A 13535-nucleotide genomic window follows, 5' to 3' on the forward strand; every position below is an offset into this window, starting at 1 on the left:
TTGGATTTGATGACTTTCAAGGCTACTGCAATGACGAAAAATTTTTAATATTAAATCACATAAGATCATATTTGCTACATCCTGAGCAACCGGATCCCAAACTTGACCTACATCAGCTTCCCCGACCCAAACCGCAACATTCTCTATTAACCACATTGTAAAGAGCTCTTATCAATAATTGTTGTCAACTAAGTCAAATAAAGTGACAATAGATTATATATTTAATATTTACATATTATTTGATTCTTGAGAAAAAGGGTTTGCTCAATTTGTGAGCTGATTAGGTGTATATTTAATTCATAAAAGACAATCTACAGTGGGAAAAATAAGAGTAAGAAATTTCGAATTCTTAAAACATTTAAATTTATAATCTGGGCAAAGTCATTTAATAAGCTTAATTAAGAGAGCTAATATATATTTATAAGTTGAATATTTTTGCATAATTATAACTTTATAACCAAACCTAAGTTTCCAAAGCTTCTTTTAATTAATAACTTTATTGAATTCCTCTCTTTCTCTTAATTTTAGGCTAGATATGTAGACGAATTCCAAGCTTACACAAAAGCTTCGATCGTTTTTTAGTTAGCACTTTTGTCATCTGTTGTACATATTAGAGTTTGATTTTGAATTCAGGTTCAGTTCGCTTCTAATTGATCAGAGATTCGGTCTTGAATATTCAAGTGGATCTTAATTTCAATTCAAAGTATAATATGTATCGTTTAGCTGTTTGTATTCTGCTTGCGAGTCTTTGCTCTACAGTCATAAGCAATGAGTCTAGAGTCGTGTGTTATTACAATTCAGAAAGTTCTTTACGCAAAGGTAAGTCATGAAGCCAACTTATAAATATTATCTTTATTCGATACTTTTATTATCAAAGGCTCTGGAAAACTGACCAAAAATGACTTGCTCTTCTCTGCCCCGTATTGTACACATTTGGTGTATGGCTATGTGGGAATAAGTGGCGACAACTACCAAGTGAACAGCCTGAATGAACGTCTGGACATTAAGTAAAAACATTTGACTGAAGTAACGTCCATTAAGAGCGAATATCCAGGCTTGAAAGTGCTACTGAGTGTAGGCGGAGATCGTGATATTGATGCGAAGTATCCTAATAAATATATCGAACTACTAGAAGCAGGACAAGAAAAGCAAAATGAATTTATTCAGTCAGCTCACTTGTTCGTTAAGAATTTTGGTTTCGATGGCCTTGATCTAGCATATCAATTCCCACGGAACCAACCTTGGAACAAAGAAGGAATAGAAAAACTGAAACCAAATACAGAGCAGCTTAAGGAACAGTTTACAACACTCGTTCAGAACTTAAAGGAAACGTTGCAAAATGATGAATTGCTCTTAAGTGTGACTGTGCTGCCGAATGTCAACTCTTCATGTAACACCCAAATATCTTATCGAAATAAGAAAAGTGTCACTTAGAAATTCTTTTTTGTAGGGTATTTTGATATTCCTGCACTTGACAAGCACCTGGACTTTGTGAATCTGGCCGCCTTTGATTTTATCACCTCCCATCGGAATCCCCACGAAGCTGATTACTCTGCTCCACTTTACCATAATGCAACCCAGAATCGATTGCCACACTTTACTGTGGATTTCCAGGTGCAATATTGGAAGCAGCAAGGATTTCCCTCCAATAAATTAAACTTGGGATTTGGCATTTATGGAAATACATGGAGACTAACCTACCAATCAGGTGAAAGTGGCGTACCTATCGTTTATCATGCCAAGGGTCCTGCTCCGGGAGGTCCTTATACCCGAAAAGATGGTGTGGCTAGCTATCCGGAGATATGCACCTTGCTGCACAATGCACTTCTTTATAAAGATTCGACGACGAAAGAGGATCAGGAGGCATATGGGAACTACGTTCACTATTCCCCATTCGAACCTAACACTGAAGGCGTCTGGGTAAGCTACGATAACATTTATGCCCTCGTCAGCAAGGCGAGGTATGCCAAGAGCCATGTAGGAGGTGTGGCTATATTTGATCTCGGATACGATGATTACCAGGACGAATGCAATGCGGGAATGTTTCCAATAATGCGGTTTATAAGGGTAAATTTTTTGAGTGAGAATGCGACTTATCCAGAAATTGATCTAGCTGGAATACCAATTTGGTAACTGAATCTTGATTGCCGATTTGCTAATAAAATTTCTGAAAATTATATAATTCTAATATATTTCTTCGAATTCGTTTTTTTTCTTTAAACTTGTGTTTGTGATTGCAATTTAAATAATGAACAGAACGCTGCAAATGAAAGCTGGTTAGATATGATAATCAATCCAACAGCGAAAGTAGAAAAATATATATATACATATTGAAATTCGCACAAATATTTAAAAGCTATACGATTTAAGAACTCAATTCAGTTCGATTTTGTGTACTCGACGTTGCGGTCGTCTGGCTTTAAGAATGGAAAATTCGATAAAAGTGCTCGCCTTATTTTTGTTGTTGCCATTACTTTATGTCCCTGCAAATGGACATAAAATAGTGTGTTATTATGACTCAGCAAGCTCTTTACGTGAAAGTAAGTTTTCATCAAAAGTTTCTGTAATTAATTTATAATCAAACAATGATATAATTGTATTAGATCCAAACCAGTTGACGACTTCAAACTTGGCTCTTGCCCTACGATTCTGTACGCATTTGATTTATGGCTATGCGGGAATACGAGCTGACAACTATCAAGCACACAGCTTAAATGAACAACTGGACGTTCAACAGCATCAATTCTCTGAAGTGACTGCCTTAAAACGCCACTATCCAGGTCTGAAAGTACTGCTGAGTGTGGGAGGTGATCGCGACATCGATGGAGAGCATCCAAATAAATACATCAATCTGCTTGAATCCCAATTCAACCAGATAGAATTTATAAAATCAGCTCACTCGTTGGTCAAGAACTACGGATTCGATGGTCTTGATCTTGCCTATCAGTTTCCCAAGAATAAGCCAAGGAAAGTTCACTCACTTCTTGGTAAGGCTTGGAAAGCAGTTAAGAAGTTAGGCACTGGCGATTTTATTGTGGACCCTAATGCAGAGCAACATAAGAAACAATTCACATCGCTTGTCCGTGATGCGAGCGATAAACTGCGCCAAGATGGTTTTCTCTTAAGCTTGACTGTGCTTCCAAATGTCAACTCGACTTGTAAGTACACAAATATTTATGTATTTCTCGCTGCAAATTGATATGTTATGTTGTTATACAGGGTATTTTGATATTCCGGTGCTCAATGACCTCGTTGATTTTGTTAATATTGCTGCATTTGACTTTGTAACTCCCGAACGCAACCCTGAAGAAGCGGACTACCCAGCTCCGCTTTTTAAGGACGAATCCCATGAGCGACTGTCTCATTATAATGCTGATTTTCAAACGCAATATTGGCTTGATCAAAGATTAGATGAAAAAAAAATCATCTTAGGTATACCCAGCTACGGAAATGCTTGGAAGCTAACCAAAGATTCTGGAGAAACTGGAAAGCCCATTGTGTCGAAGACGAATGGTCCTGCTCCGCCAGGTCCCTATTTGAATAAAGCTGGTGTACGCAGCTTACCAGAAATATGTTTGCTGCTAGAGAGTCCAAACAAACCCGTAACGAAAGCTGATCTTTTGACTGGCGAGGTTAACAAATACGGCAGCTATGTGTTAAGTTCAAAAGATTTAAATACTGAGAGAATCTGGGTTGGCTATGATAATTTGGAGACTGTTAAATACAAAACAGCCTTCTCTGTTAGGTACTTGGGAGGCATAGCTCTTTTCGATCTAGGTAGTGACGACTTTCAAGGATCGTGCTTTAATGAAAAGTTCCCCATACTGCACACAATAATACAACAAGTTCAGGGACAATATCCAATTGATCCGATTGTTTAATGTGTGCAAGCGTGTATACCGAACTAAACTCTTTATTCTTAACATTTGATTGGCATTTTCAAAAATAAAAGAAATTAAATGTGAAAGGTGTACTTTTTTAATTGCTACAATAAATGATGATCAGCCAACAAAGCAGCTCTCTCTAAGTTGGTTCATATATTTAATTTGAATCCACAAAAAAATCAATTAAAAACGCTACAGTTGAGTGTGAGTAATTGTGCCCATTGATCAAGGAAAACAATTTTATTACCAACCCTTCAACTCTATGGGTAGCGAATTTAATTAAATTAGTATTGCATTTTGATTATGTCAAACTTGTTGTCGGTGCTTTAGCTTTATATCGATATTTGTATAATGAAAACAACGCATCAACAGAAAGCTGGTTAGATATGATAATTAAATCAAAACCAGAATTTTGAAAGTTACGGTATTTTATAAATTTATTAAAAGCAATACGATTTAAGAAATTAATTCAATAAGATTTTGTTTACTCGAAGTTACGGTCAGAATGCAAAATACGATTCAAGTGTTCATATTATTTTTGTTAACACATTTACTTTATGTCCCTGCAAATGGGCAGGATCATAAGATAGTGTGTTATTATGACTCAGCAAGCACTTTACGTGAGCGTAAGTTTTCTGCAAAACATTATGAAATTAATCAACAATTAATGATATTATTGTACTAGCTCCAAGCCAGTTGACGACTTCAAACTTGGCTCTTGCCCTACGATTCTGTACGCATTTGATTTATGGCTATGCGGGAATACGAGCTGACAATTTTCAAGCACATAGCTTAAACGAAGAACTGGACATTAACCAACATCAGTTCACTGAAGTGAACGCCACTATCCAAACTTAAAGGTACTACTGAGTGTGGGAGGTGATCACGACATCGATGGAGACCATCCAAACAAATACATTGAGCTACTTGAAGGGGGAATCGAGAAACAAAGAGAATTTATAAAGTCAGCTCATTCTTTAGTCAAGAACTACGGATTCGATGGTCTTGATCTCGCCTATCAGTTTCCCAAGAACAAGCCTAAAAAGGTGCACTCAGGCCTTGGAATGATTTGGAAAAGTTTTACGAAAATATTTACAGGCGATTTTATTGTGGATCCTGATGCAGATCAGCACAAAAATCAATTCACATCGCTTGTCCGTAGTGTGAAGGATAAACTGCACCAAGATGGTTTTCTCTTAAGCTTGACTGTGCTTCCCAATGTCAACTCAACTTGTAAGGACTCAAATATTTATATATTTCTCATTGAATGTTGTTAAAAAATTATTATTTGTGCAGGGTATTTTGATGTTCCGGTGCTTAATAACTTTGTTGATTTTGTTAATATTGCTGCATTTGACTTTGTAACTCCCGAACGCAACCCTGAAGAAGCGGACTACACAGCTCCGCTATTCAAAGAGGAATCACAAGAGAGATTGTCTCATTATAACGCAGATTTTCAAGCGCAATATTGGCTGCACCAAGGGTTCGATAATAAGAAGATCAACTTGGGTATACCTAGCTACGGAAATGCATGGAAACTGACCGAAGAATCCGGAGAAACTGGAAAACCCACCGTGGCGAAGACGAATGGTCCTGCTCCGCCAGGTCCCTATTTGAAAAAGGAAGGTGTACGCAGCTTAGCAGAAATATGTTTAATGTTAGCGCATTCAAACAAACCCGTTACGAAGGATGATTTTTTGACCAGCAAGGTTAACAAATATGGCAGCTACGTCATAAGTACAAAGGATTCGAATACTGAGAGAATCTGGGTTAGCTACGATAATTTTGATGCTGTGAGTTTCAAAACTGCCTACTCCAAAATTTATTTGGGAGGTGTTTCTCTTTTCGATCTAGGCTACGATGACTTCCAAGGATCGTGCTTTAATGAAAAGTTTCCCATACTGCACACAATAAAACAACAAATTGTGGTAACAACCAAAGTTGACCCCATTATATAATTCAATGGTAATATAAATACACCCTTACATTATTTTTTCTATTAATAAATAATAAAAAGGCTAAACAGCCAAATAAGCAGCTCTATCTTGGTATATTTGTATTTGCATCTTAATGATAAGTATATTAAGCTTGTCATAGGTAAAAATAAATAAAGATCAATCAATTATTAATGTGAGCGGCTCTGAAATTTCCGGTAAGCATAATAGGAGAATACTTAACTATTTGAATCAAGAAAACATATACTTTCTTCTTGGTACTATTACATATGATAATAATATTATATATTTAATATTACTTTCCTAAAGAGAATCGCACAAATTTGTATGTTAGGAAAGATTAAGCAAACGAAATCAGTAATAAAGTACATCATTTGATTAATGATTTAAATTTCGAATTCCGGTTTGCTAAATCAACTCGACTTGTTTTTTAAGCAGTTTGTGCGAATTTGATATTGTCATCATATACGCTAGTTTTGCATGCATCTGCATTTGGTTTCCTATAAATAGGGCTTCGATTTAAATTTCAATTTAGTTGGAATTCGATTAGTCAATGCTAAAGTCGTGTGAATTAAGGATTTTTCCAAGCACCATGAAACTGTTAGCTTTAATTTTGTTGCTCCCGTGTCTTTATGCAGAAGACGAATTCTATCGCGATCGAAATTTAGTGTGCTTTTACAATTCAGGTGAAAATAAATTGCATTTATTTAAATCAGCTAATTAATCACTTATTCCATATTTAATCAGATGGAGTCAAGTTACCGATTAAAGACTTAGCTCTTGCCGTGCAGTTTTGCACGCATTTGATATATGGCTATGCAGGAATTCGTAGTGACAACTACGAGGCACACAGTTTAAACGAAGAGTTAGATATCAAAAATAATCATTTTACTGAAGTCACGTCTTTGAAAAGCAAATATCCTAAACTTAAAGTGCTACTGAGTGTGGGCGGTGATCGTGATATCGATGAAAAGCATCCGAATAAATACATTGAACTACTTGAGGCAGGAAGTGAGAGTCAAAAAGGTTTTGCTAAATCGGCTTTGTCGTTAGTTAAGACCTACGGATTCGATGGCCTTGATTTGGCTTATCAGTTTCCCAAAAACAAACCCAAGGAAGTGCAATCCACATTGGGAGCAGCTTTGGAAAGCGTCAAAAAATTCTTCACTGGCGATTCTGTTGTGGATTCTAATGCGGAAAAGCACAAGGAACAATTTATATCGATTGCTCGCGAAGTTAAGGATGTCCTGCATCCTAATGGCTTTCTGCTAAGCTTAACTGTGCTACCCAATGTTAACTCCACTTGTAAGTACAATAGAATTGTTTTTAATTAAACAAAATAATTGAAAAGTATTTCTGCGTAGGGTACTTTGATATTCCGAAGCTCAACGGTCTCGTTGACTTTGTAAATCTTGCCACCTTTGACTTCTTAACTCCCGAGCGAAATCCCGAAGAAGCGGACTACACTGCGTCTCTTATCGGACTGACATCACAGGAGCGATTGTCTCATTTAAATGTTCTTTTTCAAACGGACTACTGGATGAATGAATTTCCTGTCACAAAAATTAATTTAGGTATTCCAGCCTATGGAAATGCATGGAAACTAACTGAAGAATCGGGTAATACTGGCAAACCTATTATACATCACACAAATGGTCCTGCTCCAGCAGGTCCTTACACGAAGAAAGCTGGTCTTCTCAGCTACACAGAAATATGCACGATGTTGGCAAATGTAGAAGATGAAATTGAGAAGGATGTTCAGTCGCCAATAGAGGCTGTGAATTTTGGAAATTACGCTTACAGACCAGCAAAGGGTTCTGGACATGAGGGTATCTGGATTAGCTATGACGACTTGGATACCATAAGACATAAGGCAATGCATGCTGATCCATTATTAGGAGGTGTCGCTCTCTTTAATCTGGAGTACGATGACTTTGGAGGAGTGTGCTCGGACAAAAAGTTCCCAGTACTACGCACTATAAGAAAAGAATTGGGACTGCCTTTGAAATGGCAAGACTAAAAATTGAATTATAAGTTCAGTACTTACAACTGTTTAATTTGGATAATTGAACCAATAAAAATCAACTACAATATGCATGAACTCTATAGCTTTTATTACTAACAGCATGTTCTGTTTCGTTTATCGTTTCGCTTAAAGTTCTTTTTTTTTGTCTATTTGAAATAACACGTTCCATCGAAACAAATATTGATAACTGTTACTTGAAGAAAGTCGACAATATTAATTAAATAAAGCGTCAAAATAAACAAAACAGGTTATTAAATTAACACACATATGGATGTTAATTAGAATGTCTGTCGTGCTTCGCAAAAATAATTTATTCTGAGAATATTTGAAGGCATTTCCAGTGCTCTAATGAAGATAATATAAATCGAAAGTAAGAATATCGTATCCCTAATGAGTATAATCTAAATTAAAAGCAAGATTATCGGCAAATACGTTTTTAAAAGCATCTTTCTGATAATAATGTAAGTATAATGAAATTGCAAACAAATTCTTAGTCATCAGTAATATCTTTATAAAATAAAGAGATGCCAAATTTATTATTATTAAAATACATGCAACGGTTGTTTCAGTACTGAGGGATAACTTGAATTCTCTCGACTTGTTCTATATTTATCTTAATGAGTATGTGCTAATGTATATTTGCTTTCGTTATCGTCATAAACAAAGCTTGTTTTGCAGTTGAGTACATTTGTTATCAGATAAATTCCGCTGCGCTTTCAATTTTCACTTTAGTCTCATTTTGATTAGTCAACGTAGCAGTCGACATAAAAGTTAACTTAAACTTATCAGTATGAAAGTGCTAGCTTTACTTTTGGCACTGCCATGCATTTTTGGCTATGTCACAAAGGACGAACCAAATTTGGTGTGCTTCTACAATTCCGAAAGTTTATTACGTGAAGGTGAGCATAAAAAATTAAAATATAAAGAATATAATTAATAATAATTCCTGAACTTCATTATCCTAGATCGAGGCCAGTTGTCTAATAAAGTTTTGGAACTTGGTCTGCAGTTCTGTTCGCATTTGATTTATGGCTATGCAGGAATACGAGGTGCCACCTATGAAGCCTACAGTTTGAATGAAAATCTGGACATTAAGCAACATCAGTTTACTGAAGTAACCGCACTAAAACGCAAATATCCTAAGCTCAAGGTCCTGCTGAGTGTGGGCGGTGATCGCGATCCCCAGAATGATAGATACATCGAGCTGCTCGAAGGAGGAAAGGCACGTCAAGCAGGATTTATCCAGTCGGCTTTCGCTCTGGTGAAGAACTATGGATTCGATGGCCTTGATCTATCATATCAATTTCCACGCAACAAGCCCAGAAAAGTTCACTCAGGCCTTGGAAACTTTTGGAAATCTCTTAAGAAGCCATTCACAGGCGATTTTGTTGTAGATCCTGATGCTAATAAGCACAAGGATCAGTTTACGACGTTTGCTCGTGATATCAAGGATACGTTTTATCCTGGCGGCTTTCTACTAAGTTTGACCGTGCTGCCCAATGTCAACTCATCTTGTAAGCACAAAAAAAAATTGACCTCATAAAAATTTACTAAGGATCTCCTCTTTCAGGGTACTTTGATGTTCCTGCATTGAACAAGATTGTTGATATTGTGAATCTGGCCGCCTTTGATTTCCTCACACCAGAACGCAATCCGGAGGAAGCGGACTACACAGCTTCACTTCATAATCCGGAAGCTCAGAATCGTTTGAACCATTATAACGTTGATTTTCAGGCGCAATATTGGCTAAACCGTGGTTTTGCCCCCAACAAAATCAATTTGGGAGTTGCCAGCTACGGCAATGCTTGGAAACTAACCAGTGGATCAGGTACAACTGGCACTCCCGTCGTTTCAGACACAGAGGGTCCCGCACCACCAGGTCCATATTCGAGGAAGGCTGGCCTGCTCAGCTTTGCGGAAGTTTGCTCTCAGCTGGTCAATCCAGAGAACCATGTTAAAAAGGACGATCAGTCAGCGTTGCATCGCAGTGCTTTCGGGAATTACGCTTTCCGTCCAGCAACGGGACGTGAAGCAGGCATCTGGATTAGTTACGATGATTTGGATACCATCTCCCACAAGACGAACTATGCTAAAACCAATCTGGGAGGTGTCGCTCTATTCGATCTGGGCTATGATGACTTTGGTGGCTTGTGCAGTGGAGATCAATACCCAGTACTACGCACCATCAAATATCGCTTGGGAGCTGGTTCGCTTGTCCCAGGAACCAACAAAACGACTTCTCGGAATAATCGTAGACATTAAATAAGATACGACTTGGATTTTTAATTCACAATAAAAACAAAACTACAAAATATACATAAAAGTCAAGTCAATAAATGTTTGTGGGGGCTTATCAAGAAACAAGCATTCGTATTCCTATTTTTCTTGAGTAAAATATTACACTTTGTTGAAGCTGCTCTCTGCGGAAGCTTTTGATTTCGTCATCAGCTCATAAGCTCAACTTTGTCGCTCGGTGTTTTGCGTTTTCGATTTCAATTTCAGCTTCAGTTCGATTTCATTTAAACGACGTTGCGGTCGTGTAACTCCAAACGTGTCTATTGTGTTTTTTGCCAACATTCACGCATCATGAAGCTGTTGGTTTTGTTTGCGTTTCTCGCATGTCTGCATGTGAGTGTCACCAACGCAGCCTCAAACTTGGTTTGCTACTATAATTCGGCCAGCTATACTCGCGAAGGTAAGACACTATCGAATTGTGATTTGTATTGGTAATTTAAGTACAATACACAACCTTGACATTCAAGGAAAGTTTTGCCAATTGGTAAAGTCAATAAATGCTGAATTCATTAGCACATAACATAAAGTGAAAATAACATCCAAATAACAAGAATTAATTTCGCAAAAACCAGTTTTCACTTTCTTCTAATTAACAAATATTTCGACGTAATCAAAAGTGAAATAACCAGAATTATGACGTTAAATATTATATAATAATATATGCATTTCAAAAAGTTGCAATTAAAATCACATCAAAGCATTCGTATAACGTGAACAATAAATGCAGCTCTGATTATCTAAAATATTGTTCATTTGAATCAATAAAATCAATAAAAACCATTCATTAGAATTAGTTGAAATTAAAAATGCAAAATACTCTGAATGTGAGATTATTTTTTTGTGTTTATAAGTTAAGACAGAAGCTGTTCTTATATAATCGATTGAGTTCTTTGTTCTTTTTAGCATTTTTAATTCACAAAATTCCTGTTTTCTTCAGTCACACTTATAATATTAGCACAGTGCCCCAATGCAAAACATATAGAGTGCATACATACTATATGTATATTCACAAATTTATGTCAACTCAAACAAAACAAACGTTCTGAGAATTCTAATTCAATTAAAAAAGCTTATCACGTAGCCAACGCCAAGGCAGACTCGCAGCTTACGATTACTAGACAGGTCTGGAGGTCAGTGGCTTATCATTGAAGCTTTACGAGAGAGATGCGAGTCGCGTCTCTCGCTCTCTAAAGCGAACTTCAAGCTCGCTTAATGTTGTTGTTACAAAAATAGTGTAGTGAATAGAAAACAAAACAAGAATTTGAATTGCAAGATCTAGATTCTAGAAGTTGACTTACCAACAATACAACAAAAGCGCTTTTAATATTTAAAACAAAGTAAATGAACGAAAGAAAGAAAACAAACAGATACCACGCACTTTGAAGCGAAATCTGAGTGTACAACTCTCAGCGAGTCCAACGCGACAACTGCCGCAGCAACATTGCTCTGTTGGAGACCAAACAAGTGAATGACTCTGGGACGCCACAACGCACAGTGGAACCAAATGGCAGTCGCATTGGATAAATGTATTTAAGTAATGCCAAAAACAGAACAAAAGTAATATGTAACTCATTCGATTTACGATTTTTGATACGCTATATTATTATTAATATATTTATTAATATATTTATTAATAATCAGTGGAAATCCTATTTCAAAACTTGTTGCCACATTTATGCAAACTCTCAGGCAACTGTGCGCACTTCAAGCAAACGATAAATTTCTCAATATACATATCATTTCAACAAGTTTGTTGTTGTTCAGTCTAAATTGAGTCACAGCGAGGCAATGATCACAATACGTTGTGGGCAAAGACACCACTGACAACAGTGGGGGTCATTTGATTGCAGTCCCACATATCCATTCTCATTCTCGTTCTCATTCTCAGATTGAAAGTGCGGGCAATTTTACACAAATTACACTTAACAAACTTGTGACAATAATCCCATTCGCAGGTCTGGGCAAGCTACTAAATCCAGATTTGGAGATCGCTCTACAGTTCTGTTCGCATTTGGTCTACGGTTATCTGGGAATACGCGGCGACAACTATCAGGCGTACAGTTTGAACGAGAACCTCGATGTGTACAAGCATCAGTTCGATGAAGTCACATCCCTGAAGAACAAGTACAAACACCTTAAAGTGCTGCTGAGTGTGGGCGGAGATTATGATATCGATGCCGATCATCCCGATAAGTATATTGAACTGCTCGAAGGCGGAAAAGTGCGTCAGGCAGGCTTCATTCAGACGGCCTTCTCCCTGGTGAAGAACCACAACTTTGATGGCCTCGATCTTGCATTCCAATTCCCACGCAACAAGCCCAGGAAGGTGCACAGCGGTCTTGGTGCCACTTGGAAGAGTATCAAGAAGTTATTTACTGGGGATTTCGTTGTGGACACCAATGCTGCATTGCACAAGGAACAGTTCACAGCGTTTGTGCGTGATGTGAAAGATTCACTGCGAAATGACGGACTACAGTTGAGCTTGACGGTGCTGCCTAATGTCAACTCCACGTGTAAGTAAAGAGTAGTTACTAATTGACAATATCACTTAAAAATCTCTTTCCTTATACTTTAGGGTACTTTGATGCGCCTGCATTGAACGGTCTCGTTGACTTTGTTAATCTCGCCGCCTTTGATTTCCTCACACCTGCCCGCAATCCCGATGAGGCGGACTACACTTCGCCACTGTACAGTTCTGCGACCCAAAATCGCCTAGATCACTACAATATCGACTTCCAAGTGCAGCACTGGCTGCAGCAAGGATTCCCCTCCCAAAAACTGAACTTGGGTATTGCTAGCTACGGCAATGCTTGGAAACTAACCGCAGAATCGGGCATCGAAGGCACACCCGTTGTGCAACACACTGAAGGTGCTGCACCAGCTGGCTTGCAATCCCAAAAAGCTGGTAGACTGAGCTATCCCGAGATCTGTGGCAAGTTGGAAAATCAAAACAATAAGTACTTGAAGGGTAACGATTCGCCTCTGAGGCGTGTCACCGATCCAACGAAGCGCCACGGCACCTTTGCATTCCGTGCCGTGCAAGAGGGCATCACCGAGGGTCTGTGGATTAGCTACGATGACTTGGAAACAGCATCCAACAAAGCGGATTATGTGCGTGTCAAGAATCTGGGCGGCGTGGCGTTCTTCGATTTGAGTTACGATGATTTCCGTGGACAGTGCACAAATGACAGATATCCATTATTGCGTGCCATCAAATATCGCTTGTAAATGCAAATAACAATCATAATACTCTTCAATAAATATGTAAATTGTCTTGAATATTTCGCGAATGAAATCATGTGGCGCTTATCAGCTGACAGAGATTTGGCTGCTTGAACTATGATGCTCTTGGTGAGAGCTTATCGCCAAATACAT

General features: G+C 37.8%; 6 protein-coding genes across 7 annotated transcripts in view; 5 read left to right on the forward strand and 1 right to left on the reverse strand.

Moving 5' to 3' along the window:
* LOC132786722 (leucine-rich repeat-containing protein 15) overlaps nucleotides 1–11600 on the reverse strand; it is a 63438-nt gene extending 51838 nt beyond the window's left edge. Inside the window, exon 1 of one of the 2 annotated variants that reach the window (XM_060793351.1) lies at nucleotides 11459–11600. The gene's annotated coding sequence lies outside the window, so the exon portion shown is untranslated. The remainder of the gene's footprint in view (nucleotides 1–11458) is intronic. The other variant, XM_060793358.1, reaches the window with a different exon arrangement.
* On the forward strand, nucleotides 711–2133 carry LOC132786994 (chitinase-like protein Idgf2). Its single transcript, XM_060793824.1, is given in 3 exon segments — nucleotides 711–819; nucleotides 878–1390; nucleotides 1451–2133. Coding segments are annotated over 3 exon segments (1305 nt in total).
* Nucleotides 2383–5926, forward strand: LOC132787001 (uncharacterized). The gene is given in 8 exon segments (XM_060793834.1): nucleotides 2383–2540; nucleotides 2604–3158; nucleotides 3220–3875; nucleotides 4215–4263; nucleotides 4379–4510; nucleotides 4570–4719; nucleotides 4722–5117; nucleotides 5181–5926. Coding segments are annotated over 8 exon segments (2715 nt in total). The 5' UTR covers nucleotides 2383–2425; the 3' UTR covers nucleotides 5843–5926.
* Nucleotides 6364–7940, forward strand: LOC132789740 (chitinase-like protein Idgf2). Its single transcript, XM_060797972.1, has 3 exons — nucleotides 6364–6525; nucleotides 6587–7144; nucleotides 7204–7940. Exons 1-3 carry the CDS (start codon nucleotides 6393–6395, stop codon nucleotides 7857–7859), a joined length of 1347 nt encoding a protein of 448 aa, XP_060653955.1. The 5' UTR covers nucleotides 6364–6392; the 3' UTR covers nucleotides 7860–7940.
* Nucleotides 8600–10221, forward strand: LOC132786743 (chitinase-like protein Idgf2). The gene is made up of 3 exons (XM_060793379.1): nucleotides 8600–8764; nucleotides 8831–9379; nucleotides 9436–10221. Exons 1-3 carry the CDS (start codon nucleotides 8656–8658, stop codon nucleotides 10125–10127), a joined length of 1350 nt encoding a protein of 449 aa, XP_060649362.1. The 5' UTR covers nucleotides 8600–8655; the 3' UTR covers nucleotides 10128–10221.
* On the forward strand, nucleotides 10358–13439 carry LOC132786764 (chitinase-like protein Idgf2). Its single transcript, XM_060793403.1, has 3 exons — nucleotides 10358–10560; nucleotides 12116–12673; nucleotides 12736–13439. The coding sequence occupies exons 1-3, from the start codon at nucleotides 10452–10454 to the stop codon at nucleotides 13386–13388; spliced, it is 1320 nt and encodes a 439-aa protein (XP_060649386.1). The 5' UTR covers nucleotides 10358–10451; the 3' UTR covers nucleotides 13389–13439.
* Nucleotides 13440–13535: the final 96 nt, after the last annotated feature.

The sequence above is a fragment of the Drosophila nasuta genome, chromosome 2L (genome assembly GCF_023558535.2).
Source record: "Drosophila nasuta strain 15112-1781.00 chromosome 2L, ASM2355853v1, whole genome shotgun sequence".
Lineage (NCBI taxonomy): Eukaryota > Metazoa > Arthropoda > Insecta > Diptera > Drosophilidae > Drosophila > Drosophila nasuta.

Coding starts and splice junctions, on each gene's coding strand:
- LOC132786743 (XM_060793379.1), top strand. CDS start 8,656: ATGAAAGTGCTAGCTTTACTTTTGGCACTGCCATGCATTTTTGGCTAT. Junction 8,765..8,830: donor CGAAAGTTTATTACGTGAAG/GTGAGCATAAAA, acceptor TCATTATCCTAG/ATCGAGGCCAGTTGTCTAAT. Junction 9,380..9,435: donor GCCCAATGTCAACTCATCTT/GTAAGCACAAAA, acceptor CTCCTCTTTCAG/GGTACTTTGATGTTCCTGCA.
- LOC132786764 (XM_060793403.1), top strand. CDS start 10,452: ATGAAGCTGTTGGTTTTGTTTGCGTTTCTCGCATGTCTGCATGTGAGT. Junction 10,561..12,115: donor GGCCAGCTATACTCGCGAAG/GTAAGACACTAT, acceptor TCCCATTCGCAG/GTCTGGGCAAGCTACTAAAT. Junction 12,674..12,735: donor GCCTAATGTCAACTCCACGT/GTAAGTAAAGAG, acceptor CTTATACTTTAG/GGTACTTTGATGCGCCTGCA.
- LOC132789740 (XM_060797972.1), top strand. CDS start 6,393: ATGCTAAAGTCGTGTGAATTAAGGATTTTTCCAAGCACCATGAAACTG. Junction 6,526..6,586: donor AGTGTGCTTTTACAATTCAG/GTGAAAATAAAT, acceptor ATATTTAATCAG/ATGGAGTCAAGTTACCGATT. Junction 7,145..7,203: donor ACCCAATGTTAACTCCACTT/GTAAGTACAATA, acceptor ATTTCTGCGTAG/GGTACTTTGATATTCCGAAG.